Source organism: Arachis ipaensis, chromosome B08 (genome assembly GCF_000816755.2).
Source record: "Arachis ipaensis cultivar K30076 chromosome B08, Araip1.1, whole genome shotgun sequence".
Classification (NCBI taxonomy): domain Eukaryota; kingdom Viridiplantae; phylum Streptophyta; class Magnoliopsida; order Fabales; family Fabaceae; genus Arachis; species Arachis ipaensis.
The window spans coordinates 10,409,367-10,425,236 of NC_029792.2; the positions used below are offsets into that span (position 1 = coordinate 10,409,367).

A 15,870-nucleotide genomic window follows, 5' to 3' on the forward strand; every position below is an offset into this window, starting at 1 on the left:
CATACTTATAACTCAAATCGCCGAGTTATAACTAAAAAAGATCAACCTGCTTTATCAAAATATAGTCAGGCTAAGCTTGGGGGTTATGATACGGCCGTTACAAATCCGATGTCATAATTCGGCATTATATACAATAACTCGGCATTATGCACTATAACTTGGCACTTTACGTTATAACTCGGCGTTATACGTTACAATCAGACTCAACGGACTACATCCTGGAATAAAAACGTCCGACCAGACATGATCACTTATTAAAATCTATTAATTGCTCTTCAATTCAGATGATCAATAGAAACGTAATCGGCCTATTTTATCTCACCTATAAAGGTATGATATTTTATTTTCAAAGGATACATTGAATTCTGAATACTGACTTAAGTTTCGGAGTACTTTTGCAGGTACACTCCCCCCTGTTTCTTGCTCAAAGCTCTACGCGATTGGACATCGTCTTGGAGTAAAGCTCGGATTACCATAAAGCTCAAAAGTCGACACCGAAAATAACAACTCGACGTCGATTCTCAGAGACCGAGCTCTCCTTCCAAGTATCCATACAAGAACAACACTAAATATATAAATTGGTAAATTTTTATAACTAATTTAAATTGATAGGTAAGAAATTTTTTATTTAAATAAAAAAATTATTAAGTGATCAATATTATTTTTTATTGTATTTGTCTTCTATTTAAACTAATATTAATCAGTTCTCTATTTTTTTTTCGCTAAAAGTCTAGTCCTTTAGTTCAAAAAATAAATAAATAAATAAATAAAATACATTCATATATGACATAAGTACGACTATTCTATCCAATTAACACCTAAAAGCATTTCAATTTGATAATTAATGATAATGACATTACTTGGTTAGTTAAAATAGCCTGATACTTATTTTCTTTAAATAATGTCATTTGAATATTGTGGAACCAAAAAATAATATATTGAGAAAGATTTAGACTTTTAGCTCTATAATCAAGACCAACCACAATTCAAGTCAGAAAAAAAAAATAATTTAGACAAAAAATAAAAAAATAATTGATGATAAATGATAATATGTTTTTTCAATATAGCGAATTGATGATTGCATATTGGGCAACGCATAATATATAATAATTATATAGTGATTACATGAAGCAGGAGGCTACAAAATCTACTGTACAGTATACACTTGAGCTTTACTGAATTTGATTTTCGAACCATCAGTAAAATTGATCCCTGTTTGGCAGGTATATGTTGACTTTTTTGATTGGTTACTTCTTATTTCTTCATAAATCGCCGCAATTTGAGTCTTAATTTATTATTAGTTAATAGTTATAACTTATAAGTACTTTTTCATTATGATGGATGCGTGAGGAGATGCAGTCATGTCTCTAGACAAGGTCAAAGTTCCTCGGCCCTGAACCTTAACTCGATCATTTCACCTTGAAAAGAAAATGAAAAAAACTTTAATTAATCGACAGAAAAAGCTTAATCATTGAGCGCAATATAATAATTGTTTATGAAATATATGTGACCAAAATTAATTTATGAGAACAGATTTATATAACCCTGAATTATATATATCGAAAACCGTCTATGCTCACCTCTTCTATGCCCTCTCACTCCCTAGGTTAACAAAAAGATTTTTTAACTGGGTGAAACTATCTAGCTTCTTTTGGTTTAGTTTAATTTCTGGCTCTTAATTAATTAATTCGTATTTAGTCTTACCTGATAAAAAATAAATTTGAATCCAAACTATTTTAAAAGTTTACATTTTTTTTTACCAAAGATAGGAGACTTGAACTCGCAACCTCTTAATTAAGTATAGAAAAACTATGCCATTTGAGCTATATTTAATAAGACAAACTCGTATTTATGAAATACTTTGTTTGGCCTATCAGACTCTACTAAAATATATAATACATAATTTTATTATATTAAAAAAATATAATAGTGAGAGTTTAAAGTTATATCATTTATTTTATTTAAAAACTTTTATCTATTATACTATTTGTTTCTTTAATTACATATATAATTTTTCTTAATATTTAATATTTTTTATTTTACTTGATTATTTATTTATTTTACTATTTTTTATATTTTTTAAATTATTAGACTTGTGAAATACAAAAGAAAATATACACACCTTACTTTTGAATTAAAAAAAAATTCCACATAACCAACCCCCATCATATTAAGAAGCAAAGAAAATAAAAGTCAGAGATCAGAGAGTAATGTGGGATGCATTAACATTTAACTAGTAAAGGAAAACAAAAACAGAGCAACCAAAGTATGAACTATGAAGAAAGAGAAGAACATATAGTGGTTGAAATGACGAAAAAGGGCCCGAGACACCACCTCCACACACCGGCCACCGAGCCGCTACTATATGCCTCCTTTACTTTCCTTCTTTATCTTCTGCTGTTCTCAGAAATTTATTTTCTTATATACTATCTATGCATAGGAATTTTATATTTATTTTTCCATAGAAAAATAGTTTTTGTTACAATAATAATTAATTTTAATATAAACTGATATAAAATATTCCATCTCAACAACAATTTGTTATATTTTATAAGAAATCTTAGGTAATTAATTATCTTTATATTTATCCTGTATCTGAATTAATATTAGTCAATTTTTTAATTTATTTATTAAAAATGTGAGTAACATTTTTCTTCAGATTTGAATATTATAAATATGTAGTCATGTTATAAAAAAAGTCGAGTGAGAATTGNAATAGTTATTAATAGATTAAATTCTTTTCCATTTGATCAGTAATAAATATTGAAAAATAAAATTGTGACATATTATTATTAGACAAAATCAAAATTTTCTATACATCTTTTTTGTTTTACCCGAAAAGCTTATATCCAAATATGCATACAAGTTAACTCATGAATAACCTAACCAAACGATAATAACACTTTAATTTTGTTTACGAGGGTGTGTACTGTGTAGCAGTGTAGTGTAGTGTAGTAATACTATAATTACGATTATATTAGTATTAAATCAAGACTAATAAAAACGAAGATAGACGCAATTAAATAAATACTTACATGAAAAAATAAAAATAAAAAAAATTGCAATATATAATGATAGCAAAGCGAAAGAAAGCAGAGAAGGAGACCCAAACCAAAATCTCCAATCTCATTCTGCTTCTTTGCTTCTTCGCTTCTCTTCTCTGCGTTCTCTTCTCTGCTGCATCGAACCAAAGAGGATTCAGCAATGCCTGCACAGAAGCGCCCTTACCCTGACACTCTCGACGACGCCGACGACTCCTCCAACCACCTCTTCCCTCATCGCCACCCCAAGCACCACCGCGACCGCACCCTCAAGCCCCACCATCCAGATGAAGATGCTGCTGGAGCCCACAAGGAAGAGGACGAGCAAGAACAAGAGCAAGGGGATGCTGAGCAAGAAGATGAGGAAGATGAGCAACAAGGAGCAGAAGAAGAAGAAGATGATGATGAAGAAGAAGAAGAAGAGGACGATGACGAAGATGAAGATGAAGGTGAGGGAGATGAAGAAGATGAAGAAGAAGGGAAACACAACGACGAGGGTAAACCCGATGGTTACGTGTTATCATCCTTTCTTCTTCGTGATTTACGTGCATCTTATTATTTTCGTGTTTCTTCAACTGGGTCCTCGCGCTTTTGCTACTTCGTAATTCTTCTGTTTTCTCAAGGTGTTCATTTTGTTCTTTGTTGGTTGTTTTCAGATTCTGACGACACCCCATCTTCGGATTCTGAAGAAAAACCAGAGTACGAACTCTATTTGTCTAGTGCATTGCTTCAAAACTTGTGCTTTTCTCTGCTTCCTCTTCTTCTCTTTTTCCCCCAGATTCATGTTGCTGATCGATGTGTCTCTGTTTTGGGGTGCTGGGTTGGTGTGAATTTCGCATCTTGTGTTCTTCTTCCTTTGATTTTGGACGCTTCTGATGTGGGTTCCCTCTTCCCACTGTAGAAGGGGGTTGCTCTATGATTCCTCTTTTCACTTTTCTGTGTTATTTTAGCTGAAATGTGTGTGTTTTCCGAATCTACCCCTTTTGATTCGTCTTAGCTCGTTTGCATGCTTGCATTTTCGTCTTGTTGGTGCATTAGACTAGCTCATTGGTTGCATAATCGAACAACGTTTGTTATTTTGGCGTGGACTTTTGTTGCTTAGTGTTGTTATGCATAGGGTGGGATTGAACTTCGAGATCTCCTTCATGGCATGAAGGAGGTGTATGAATACTCTTGCTTTATGAATTATATTAACATTCATATTGTAGGTGGAGTTCTAGTGGGTGGTGTGCATCAGAATGTTCTAAGTAGTCACTTCTTTACTCTACAAGTTGTGTGGGGAAAGTTTGAAACTAAGTGTTTTGAAGCATTATCATCTATCACTTGCCATGTACCTGTGGTCAAAATTCTATAGGCTCACAAGGTTCCCTGTAATGCCCTGTAGTTCATGATCTGTGCTGGTACTTGAATTGCTTTTCCATGTTATAGTAACCTGTTAAAGCATAACATGAAACAGCGTACTTGCTTTCTGAATTTGGAGATACTTGTCCAAAGTTGTCAAAGGTGAAAGGCATGTGGGATACCATGTTGTAAGTTAAGTTGGGCCACAATGTGCTTGTATCTCAGAAGAAACGACTTAACATTATAAAAGACGAAAATACTGAAGAAGAAAATACCCAACATTTCGACTCCTTTGCATTATGTCATAGTATAAAATATCCCTAAGCTGCTTGCTGTGACATTATGACTATTTTACCCCTTTTGTATAACAGCTAGGAAGTTAGATAGCTTTTGGTGTTATTACTGTTTCAGTGTTTTGTGAAAAGTGGCTGGTGAGTTATAAATTTCTTCCAGCTTAGAGAATTTAGATGATCAAGGTAGGCAGTGCCTGTGATATAGCATTAACTGTGTTTTTAAGTCTTAACTGTTAGAAAGCTGCTAAATTTGTTGTAACATCTTCATAAGTTGCTGAATTATGACTGTTCTAACTACCCAATTGGTGGGTATCAGTCATAAATCCCATATGAAAATGTTCTTTCTATCACTTGTATGTAAATATGTTCTTATCGTCTTGTTCTTTTCGCAGATTTGTGTTTGTAGAACTTCTGGAAATTCGTAAGGATGTCCAGTGCCCAATTTGCCTTGGTATGTTTGGTTTTCACTTTTTGGGGCTTAAGTATGGTGTTAAATTCTGTGTGGGCTTACATTTTGCTATCGGCAAGATGTGCTGGGAGCTCTAGTATTTCATTTAATTCTATGTGCACAACAATCATAAAATAGAAAGTTGTTTTTTTCACAAACACTAAGTGTGATGGGAAGTCTCCTATGCTAATACTACTTTTATCTTTTGCTAGAAGGAGAGGTGATGGCTTAATATATGTTATTTTCATAGATACCTGTTGATTTATTATTGTATATTGATCTTGTAACTAGGTGATCATGAACCTTTTAACAATCCTTAGTGGTTTCTTTTTCTGTATTGTTGCTGATATTGCTTAATAATACTAGCATTTTAGCTTCATCTCCTAAGAGTGCCAAACTATCAATTGTAGTTTTGTAAAGCGAGCAGAATTGTTGAACTATCTTTTCTGAGATTACTAAAGAGGGGCAATAGCCACTTAGCTAGCCTGTTGATTTTACCTATATAGTCTATATATAACAGAGGGATGCATTCATGCATGCATTTTCGAGAGTATAATGAATGACTTGAGCAGTTGAGTTAATGAGTTAGATACAATCAAGAGATATGTGCATGTCAGCGATGTTTGATCAAGTATCAATTGTGGGTTTTGAGGTGAGGAACTCAACTTTTAGTGCATATAATAACCATTGTCTTTGTAGCTGCCCTAGATTCTGAGTGATACTTAAGGTTCATAATAGTGCTTACACAAGTTCTTAGGTACATCTTGCTATGTGAAATTTTGTTTAAAAAAGGAAAGATCCCGAAGATTGAAAACCTAAATATTGAAATGGAAAAACAAAAAAGTAAACTCATTTCTCTATACGGAGCATATTAGTTTAATTAACATAGGAAATTTGACATATTTTACTGGATTTGGATTCTATAAAAATAATGAATAAATAATAGTCAATCAATGGTGAGATTGAAACATAACCAAAGGATCCAAATCCTATTTTATTTGCTCTCAATTTGGTATTTAAATGTTTACCAAATGTAAATGCTTTTTTTGAAAAAAAAAATTGTTGGTACCTATATTCTTAGTTATGGTTTTAACAGGTAGTTTCGGATTCCACTATGAAGGAAAATTTTTAAATCATGTTCAATGATGGTGAACTTATCCTATTAAACTAACAAAGTATTTGCTTCGACAGGCATTATTAAGAAAACAAGAACTGTCATGGAATGCTTGCACCGGTTTTGCAGGGAATGCATTGACAAGTCAATGCGACTTGGGTAGGTCACATGAAGCAATTCCAGGGTTTTTGTTTGTGTAATTTGCTTCCAATACATGCAATCAATCTAAACCCTTCTTGCCTCCCGTGTACTCATCACAAAACACAAGATATAATCTCTGTATGCAGACTCATCATTCATGTATTATCTCAGGAACAATGAATGCCCTGCTTGCCGAACACATTGTGCCAGTCGCCGTTCTTTGAGAGATGATCCGAAATATGATGCCCTTATTGCTGCTTTATATCCAGATATTGAGAAGTACGAGGAAGAGGTATGAGTTGACCTGTTTACTATGTATTTTGACCATGTGTAAAAAATTGACTAGTGCTACTAACACTGGTTGCTTTATTATAGGAGCTTGAATTTCGTGAAGAGGAGAAGAACCGCAATAAGCAGGTAAATATTTATTGGCTGAACATTTCTAAACATGCTTTCAGATTTTAGGCATGTTCACAATAATTAAACTAGTAATTCCACTTTTTTATTGTTTGACACTGAATTATTGCCTATCTGCTTGGCTGCCATCACATGCCAACTCCTCAATTACATAATTCCTTGCATTTGCAATAGTACCTTGTTCCTGGTGTCATTTAATAACTTCTTTCTGACAGATTCAAGCTTCAATTGCAAAAGTTGTTCAACGGCAGTCTGAAGCACTAGTTAAGAGACGTAAAGATTCACCAAGTGTATTCGTGACAAGATCCCAGCGAAATCAACGAAATGCTTCTAGGAGACAAAATCAAGTGATTGATATTCAAGGATCTGAGGATAATGAGGAGGAAAATGACAATAACGAAAAGGACTCATCATCTGCTGATGAGCGGGGTACAGAGGCGAGGCAAAGAAGGAGAAAGAGATGGACCAGAGTTCGCACCTCTCAGCCCTCATCATCAATGGCAAGTCCTGATGGTGGATGTGCAGAAAGTGACTTGGATAACGGTAGAGAAAATCGAGGACTTTCAAGGCAGGTGTCAAAACCTCGAAAACTTACATGGGGAAGGGGTGGATTTAGAAGTCACACAAGGCATGGAAGTGGCAGTGGTAGTAGTAGCAAAAGCTCTCGCAGTAGTCGAGTGTCTAAGATGGTTGATTTTCTCCGAAACTTGGATGAGAATGCTGATGAGGTATAGATCTCCCCTCTTAATAAATCTATAGGTGTCAAATGTTATTGCTGAGTGCAACTTTGTTATGAATTCTTAATTCAGTTTTGTTCAAGATCCTTTATATTCTTATTGGCAGTTAGATATCCATCTCATGCTTTATTCTTTGGGCAAACGAGGCGCACCAAGTTTGGAGAAGCCACACCTTTGCTGTCGCCCAACTTTGTCTGTCAAGAACCTTTGCGAAGTGAGATGCTCCTTTGTTTTAGTCACTTGTTTATGACAGCAAATTATTCTGATTTGATTGATTTAAATTTATTTATTCTTCTAGTAGAAGGCCTAGTATTAACATATAGGTTCTATTATTTTCTGTGATCTCTTCCCAAAGAAAATGATTGCATCTTATGCTTTTTGTTAATGAGACAATTTAATTGCCATATGATGATTGTCTAATACTTGTTTAAAATTGCTTTTGCAAAGTATGTTGCTCGCCAAACACCTGTGCCTGTTGAAGAAGTTGAGATATTGGCAGTTAAAGGATGCAGTGGCACAGATTTCGACAAGTCAACTGATGAGACTTCATCCTTGATATGTGATGAGCTAACAACTCTGGTTATAGATCCATCTAAATATGAACTAGAAATTTTGCAGGGAGATGAATCTTTAGCAGGGATTAGATCTAAATGCATATCTAAAAGGGAGCATTTGGTGAGTCTTAATGTGGTTTTATTAAATAACTGTTATTATTTCAAGCATCAAACCTAATTTCCCCTCGTTTTCTGCTGTTTCAGATTCTGGCATACAGGCGGAAAGGGGCACTATAGTCACGCTGAACTTTTTTTCATTTGTATATAGCAAGGACAAATTGTCTAAGTTGTTCTCCCTCCCACCCCAAAAAAACCAAGAAACTATAGTATACTAAATTATATGACCCTTTGAAAAGGTTTATGCAAGCCTGAAGGTGTCATAAATAAACTTTAGATAAAATATTAGTTACAGTTTTATTTGGTAAGGAGTTTTATTTAATTTTCATGATGGACACAAAATTCGGCATTGTATTCAAATCCATCGGCATGGTTGGAGTGATTGTTGTTAGCACCTCTGCATTGTTACAATAGATTCATAGTTTTCATTGTGGAAATGAATATTTTAATGAGAAAATGATTAGTATTTTGTATTTGCGAACATTAATTAAGATATATTACAAACTGATATGACACTAGAATTTGAAATTGTTGTCAAATTCACGTCTACTAGATGCTCCTCCATCATCTCATGGTGGCAGCAGGACTTGAAACTACAATGGCATTTGATATCTTGTTTTTGGCTACATGCAAATTTGGCGACTTGGGATTTGTTGTATCCTTAGCAGACCTATTGCTTCATACAACACAACTCATTGTCAGATGTTTTAAAAGTGGTAGAAAACAAAGAATGAAGAAATGTTTTAAACTTTTAATTTTGCACATACTTATTGGGAAAGAAAGGATGGTCAAATTTTGGAGTTGGCATCACATGAGAAACCTTTGACCTTGTCATCAGATGTTTCAGTGCCTTTTCTTCCTCTCTCTGCATGCATCACATATCACACTACCTTGCTTAGATCACTATCAAGTGGTAGATGAAGAAAAACAAAGAATAAATTGAAGACTATACTATAGAGTATAAGAACTAAAACTAAAATAGCTACTATGGTCTATGATATATAGTTAGGAACGCACGAATACGAAGACTAAAGTCACCTTCTCATTAAATTGGGCTCTAGACATGGCCCAATTCTCCGAATGTAAACTGAACTCTTGAACTTGGGTAAGGGGTTTACGAACTTTATCTGTAACTGGGAATGGATCCCTGCAGGCAAAATCCACAATTCCACATCCATGATATATGAGAATATAACTCAATTCTTCATAGACACAAAAGAAAGTGAAACCTAATACTATTAATGTTACTCACTCTTCTCTTTTCACCATTAGTTGTTCCTCCATTTCTTGTTGCAGTTCTATCTCATGTCTAACTAGGGAGTCCAATTGGAATGGTTCTGGTTTAGTGCACTGCTTAGATTCAAGTTTTTGAGGTTCCTGCATATCATGATATCAGTAATTTCGTACTGCTAATTCTTAGTATCTAGAGATTAATGAGACACCAAATTGAAAAAACTTCTTTACTTGAGGATAGTCATTGGTATAAGGGTATGGCTTATGCAGAAGTTCCACATTATGTTTCTTATCTTTCCGGTCACCCCTCTCCTAACATAGAGAAAAATTGCAATTGTTATAGCATAACCGGATCATTGCATAGATCCTTCAAAACAAAAGGGAATGTAATGAACCTCAGTGTGGAGATGGAATGGCTTTGGAATTGTGTTTCTGGTAACTGGTTTGTTTTTACAAGTACTTTCAGACTTAAAATAAACCTGCAACATAAGAACACAAAGGATGAGTTGATGATAGAACATGCATCCTTATTTCTTAAATCAAGTAGAGTTAACTGAAGCTTTGGGAAGTAGATGGTTTGATTTCAAATCTAGATTACCAAATCAGACAAATCAGCCATGGCAGGTGGTGGAATCCTGTCATTTGTTGCAAAGTGAAATTCTTGAGGTACAGTGACTTGTTTCTTGGCATGATAGTGTAGTCCAATGTCTCCTTTACTTTCAAAGATCTAATGAAATAAGAGAAAGATTATTTTTGTTTAGTGCTAAAGGATAAAATGAGAATAATGAAGTTAATTAAATTTCTCAGTCGGTAGCCTTTTACCTTCTTATTTAGAGGCCTTGCCTTAAATTTGGGTTTTCTTGCAAGCTTTTCTAGCTCTAATTCTACTGAACTTTTCATCTTTTGTGGCCGGGCACGTAGTGATGTCTGAAATGTAGGTGTTTTAGGCTCTGTAAGAACAGATTTCCATGGATTCTCCTAATACAAAAAAATAAAATTGATGAATAGCAAGTCAAGGATCAAAGTGATGTGTCTCATATGTAGAACTTTTTGTTTGGTAGCTTTGGTGAATGCTGGGTATACCTTGAAACACTAGATTAATATATGTTGAGAAGTAATGTTAATTTTGGAAAAAAGAGAAGCAGCCAAATATTTATGGTAGTGTGCTATATATGTAATTTAACCTTCATTAGGAGTAAAACAATCCTTTCAGGAGAAATTTTCCTTTCATATACTTAGAGAGATTGGAAAGTTATACTATATTAGTATTTCTTGTTTATTCCTTATTTTTGCAAAGATCTCTTCTCCTCCTATCTTCTTTTGCTCTTCACTCAACAAATTTATTCTTTCATCAAGAGAAGAAAAAGTATCAAACATCAAAGTTTAGTAAATGACTGATGAATACTTCCGTCAATCGAAACATCAAATTTTGCATAAATAAAAGCTTAGTCCTACGGTATGTGATTTATCTTTTTTTTTTTTCTGTAAAAAGGAGGAAATGGGAGCGTTAATTCTTGAGAATTTTGCACTCTAAAAAAATTATATTTATAAGTAAAAACAAAGTATGGGCGAAAGAGAAGAATGAAGTACCTTCTTATTCAGTGGTTGAGCCTTGAATTTTGGCATTCTAGGAACCATTTCTTGATCAAGATCAGTAGTACTCCTTACACTTGCTGAGGCAACAGCCTGATCTGTCTTGAATCCAGGTTCTTTAGGCCTTGGTTTCATCTGTTTCTGAGCAGCACGTCCCTGAATCATAAGTCAAAACTATAAGAACATCTACTCACATGGTGCAACAAAAGAAGAAAACAGAATGGACAATAGAGGAATAAAACAAACCTTCACGGCATTTATCTGCATTTTACTATTACTTGAAGATATGTTTGTGTTGCCATTTGTCACACCCAATGGCAACTTACGAGGCAAATTTTGAGGTTCCACATACAGAATCTGGTTATATTTTTGAGGAGTTATACTTTAGTTAGGGCACAAATATGAGAGAAAAGTTATTTGAAACAGTGGGGGAAACACACAAATAAAGACATCGACCTGTCTAGCTTTGCCTCCTTCCAACTTCTGCCTCTTAATAGCTTGGTTCTCATATACCTGAAATATAGATTACTGATTTTTGAAACATTGTGATAAACACACTAATTAATCAAATTTGAAAGTAACCTTTACCTTGTGCATTTTCTCAGCTTCACCAAAATCACGCAGGCTATTATTGGTTCTAGGCTTAAATGCTGGAACAACTTGAAAAATTCAGAAAAAGCTTAACCAAGTAATTTACTTCATACAAGATAAATAGAACAATAATTGACTATGTCGATCAATCTCAAGTGAGAGACTCTAATTAAGATATAGGTCAAGTAGTTTTTCTCTTAACAAACTAGGATGAAAAGTATCTAAGTAAATTAACTTATTTGGCATTTCAAACAATTCATGATGAAAGTCTAACAAAAAATAAAGTAGATCATCTGTTTCTAAATCATCATGTCTAAATCCAGTTCTGAATGAGAGTTCATTCATGATTATATTACAAATTGCATTGCATTTCTACTCTTCATTTCATCAAAGAAAGCAACAAGAAGAAGAAGGAACATACGAGAGGTGGCTACTATGATGGTGTCGCCGCCAGTTTCCACCGCCATTTCGGATTCGGGTGTTCGCAGGTTCAAATTTTTTGGCAAGTGAAGTAAATTGTTGGAAGCTTCAATAATATAATTAGTAAAATAAAATGAAAATAATAAAAAAACGAGAATTTGCAGAGAGAGAGAGAGAGAGCGAGAGGGAGAGGAGAAAGTGAAACGTTTGTAATGGAAAAGGAGAAAACGAGAAGAACATGAACATAACCGTTCAAGTTAGTTCAACTTCTAACGGCTATTTTGTCACGCTCCATGAGACACGCGCCTTCAAACGATGTCGTTTTCCCCTCAAATATGTGTAACAAACCGAAAATAGCTTTTATTCTTTAACTTTAACGTACTTACAAATCACATCTGGATTCTTATATGATTATTTATACATTGAATAGTAAAAGTAATTATTATTTTTAGATAATACATGTATGTAAAAAAAAATTAAGAGGTTGCGGGTTCGAGTCTCATATCTTTGGTAAAAAAATAAAAAATAAAAAAATAAAAAATAAAAAAACCGGAGGAGCCTGCCGAAGATGAGGCCACCAAAAAAAGTTTTTTAATGAAAAATAATTTTACACTATTACTAATTACAAATCAATAATTCTCTTAATTAAAAAGAAAAAAAAAGTAAACACTTCTCATATGCACAAGCACAACCCTACAAATTAATATATTTTAAAGAATTTTTTAAATAAAAGATAAATAATAGATTATGAGCTATAGCAGGAGTTCTTTTCCGTGGGAAAACAGAACAAAAATTCTTAACAAGTTTCCACAATTCATGGACCACGATACTTGCACATGCATTTTTCTTAGGTTTACACCTGAAAATAATAGCTACTACAACATTATTACGTACTTGATTAAGATATATATACTGGATCTGTATATATTTATTATAGTTTGATCTTCAAAAGCATCATCATTATTATTATTATCATCATATAGTATTATTCAACAGTGTATATATGATGCAAAACATAGGGGTTGTAGGTTCTTTTGTTAGTGTTATTGTTATGTTGATGATATGCAGATCAGAAATGATTGTAATAATTTCAAGGGAACCATGTGATATAGTGTACTGGGATTTTGTGACATGCGTTAGGTACCTTGCAGGTTATGAATCAGAACCAACCAAGCATTGCTGTGAAACTGTGGCCACACTCAACAAGGAAGATAAGCAATACACCGAACTAATTTGTCAGTGTATTGAGGACTTGGCAAAGGGCATTCGCATCAAATTTGATTTGGAACGCATTCAATTTCTCCCAGATAGATGTCACATGCCTATCACTTTCCCCATTTCTAATGACTTCAATTGCTCCATGTAATTAGTTCATTATTCATCAAAAAATCTGTCTTAGCTTAATCGTTTTAATTATAATTATGTCACTGCTAATTATATATATATATAACGAGGTCTTGTTTTATTTTGCAGCATTCAATCAACGGCGAATTGGAAGGGCAAATTAAAGGTATAAGACAGACAGATATTATCTCTATCTTTCAAAGTGTATAATCGCTCTGATAGTAATAGAAACTGGAATCCAATTATTTTGATATTATTCAATTACAATAATCAAGTGTGAAAGTGATGCAAGCATTTCATGTTACGTTCATGAAAGATACGGAATCCCAGTAAGCAATTTAACAATTCAGCGTGTAATTATATTCTGGCACATCAATCAGCAACGAAATAAGGATTTTTTTTTCCCCTTTCTCTTCTTTAATTTATTGAAGTGACACTTCCATCTGATGAATTTAGTATCTTCTTGTCTATTTATATCCTCCTGTATCTTTTAAAAATTAATGTCTCACTAAACCAAACAGCAAATATGTGTCACTATATCCATGTTTCATTGAGATATAATTAAACATCAACCAAAAGCTATCATTGTCTGTTATAAGGGACATTTTTTATTTGTGATGTATCTAATTAAACTTAAAAATGGTAGCATTTAAAAAATCAGAAATGTATAGCATAGTTCATACATTTACATATTAATTATACTACGTATATATCCTAAAAAAGATTAGTTATTATATTAGTTATTTGTATAAAATACATATTAAAATATAAAATATATTAAAAATGAGTTAAACAACAAAAACGACAATTATTCCAAAATGAAAATAGTAAACAAGAATTGGTAATATAGGACTTGAGAATGGTACGGTGTCGCATTTATTGTGATGTCTCTAGTTGATGGACATGGTGGCGGTATCAAAGGTAGCCAATTTAATTTGAGGATAAAAAAGATGCACCCTAGTTGGGAAACATGCATGCATGATGCAGTATATGATTGTAGAAATTAGAAGTGGCGGATGAATTGAATCAAGATAAGAGTTGCCATTCCCTAGTAAGTTATGGTGTTCAAAAGCTAGATAGTAGCACCTCCCTCTTTGGAGAAAATGTGGTGTTCATCCATATGAGATGTCAAATATCTATTATATATTACAAGTATAATAATTGGGGAAAATTAGATATACGTATTATTGTAACAAGAAAATTGATGAGGACAAAGCAAAATATTCAAATAATAGAAGTATTTAGAGAAAAGAGACAATTTCTCAAAATAATGAACATTTGCACTATCAATTGACGATGAGAAATCATCCTGCATAGTTATAATTTATGAACTTCCAACCATGTGCTTAATTATGGATGGATATATAAGCTGGTGCAATCTTCTACAAAGTTGAGCATATTAATTACAGCTAACGCGTTTTTCATTAATTAATTAGATGAACATCATGTATGCTTAAATGTTATTGCTATAATTTAGTGAGATTAATTTTGGTGCAGTAAAATAGTTTTTAATAGTAATTCAATCATTTTTTTTTTTTGAATAATTATTCATGTGACTAAAAAAGTTGTTAGATATAATATTACATGATTAGATATATGTGTAATATTATTTTATACTGATAGTATATTAAAAATAAATTTTATTTTATTATCAAAAGTTCAAATAATTCAATTCCTTAAAAATGTGTTTATAATAAAAAAAATTGTTATTCTTTTAATTCTAATTAATTTAGACTCTCCTTTTTATTTTTATTGGCAAAATATTTAGGTGAATTTAGTACTAATAAACTCTACACACTTAATTATTAGTGTTTATTAAAAAAGTTACAGATCTTATACCAACTCAAAAAATATAAAAAAAAACACCAAACATACATTATTTTAAAGAATAATACTACAGTAAAAAGTAAAATTTTGGTAAAAAGTAAATATTATATTTTTTTGTAACGAAAAAATCTACAAAAAAAAAATCATCATGTGCAATATATATGTTTTTTTTTTAAATTTAGTAAAGAAAATTTATTTTTTATTTAATTATATTTTTCACTAAAAAAAATTATTTTAAAATCTCTGTTAGTTGTACCATTTAGCTTATACTTATAAATTTTGAACTATTGAAAATTAGACAAACATATTGACCATGGACTAACTCGGTGAGGAGCAATAAAAATAGCCAATAATTGAATCAAACTGCAAAATTTAATTGGATTTTACTAAAATTTAGTAGTGGTATTAATTATATGTAATTGAATCATATATGAGCCCGAAAGGCCGGGGTTGTGTGAAAGTGCGTTCTCTATTTTAGTATATGGGAGGTGGGATACTCAAAAGCTTGTCTGATGAATGATGATCACTTTCTCTTATTCCTTTGCATGTAAATTCCTAACTTCAACTTGTCCCATGACTTGATATTGATGGAAGTGTATGTGTCAGTTATGGCTTCCCCTTCGATCCATCATGCTGATTCATTATTCTTTCTACTTTCT

The 15,870-nt window shown here is 32.7% G+C and overlaps 2 protein-coding genes across 13 annotated transcripts; one reads left to right on the forward strand and one right to left on the reverse strand.

Moving 5' to 3' along the window:
- Positions 3,072 to 8,599, forward strand: LOC107613499 (putative E3 ubiquitin-protein ligase RING1a). 6 transcript variants are annotated; one of them, XM_021108847.1, is made up of 10 exons: positions 3,072 to 3,550; positions 3,698 to 3,740; positions 5,068 to 5,126; positions 6,315 to 6,396; positions 6,550 to 6,670; positions 6,754 to 6,795; positions 7,011 to 7,523; positions 7,636 to 7,746; positions 7,980 to 8,207; positions 8,291 to 8,599. In XM_021108847.1, the coding sequence occupies exons 1-10, from the start codon at positions 3,205 to 3,207 to the stop codon at positions 8,321 to 8,323; spliced, it is 1,578 nt and encodes a 525-aa protein (XP_020964506.1). In that variant the 5' UTR covers positions 3,072 to 3,204; the 3' UTR covers positions 8,324 to 8,599. The 6 variants fall into 6 exon arrangements, with proteins under 6 accessions (XP_020964506.1, XP_020964507.1, XP_020964508.1 ...); XM_021108848.1 differs by having other exon boundaries at positions 3,072 to 3,538; XM_021108849.1 differs by having other exon boundaries at positions 3,072 to 3,490.
- Positions 8,452 to 12,257, reverse strand: LOC107613500 (protein TPX2-like). 7 transcript variants are annotated; one of them, XM_021108856.1, is made up of 13 exons: positions 12,042 to 12,257; positions 11,618 to 11,688; positions 11,486 to 11,542; positions 11,276 to 11,386; positions 11,027 to 11,185; positions 10,259 to 10,363; positions 10,035 to 10,163; positions 9,832 to 9,915; positions 9,668 to 9,748; positions 9,456 to 9,580; positions 9,221 to 9,350; positions 8,971 to 9,068; positions 8,452 to 8,879 (listed from the first exon to the last, which is right to left on the reverse strand). In XM_021108856.1, exons 1-13 carry the CDS (start codon positions 12,085 to 12,087, stop codon positions 8,768 to 8,770), a joined length of 1,308 nt encoding a protein of 435 aa, XP_020964515.1. In that variant the 5' UTR covers positions 12,088 to 12,257; the 3' UTR covers positions 8,452 to 8,767. The 7 variants fall into 7 exon arrangements, with proteins under 7 accessions (XP_020964515.1, XP_020964511.1, XP_020964514.1 ...); XM_021108852.1 differs by having other exon boundaries at positions 8,452 to 8,873; positions 10,259 to 10,414; XM_021108855.1 differs by having other exon boundaries at positions 8,452 to 8,873; positions 9,242 to 9,350; positions 10,259 to 10,414; positions 12,042 to 12,255.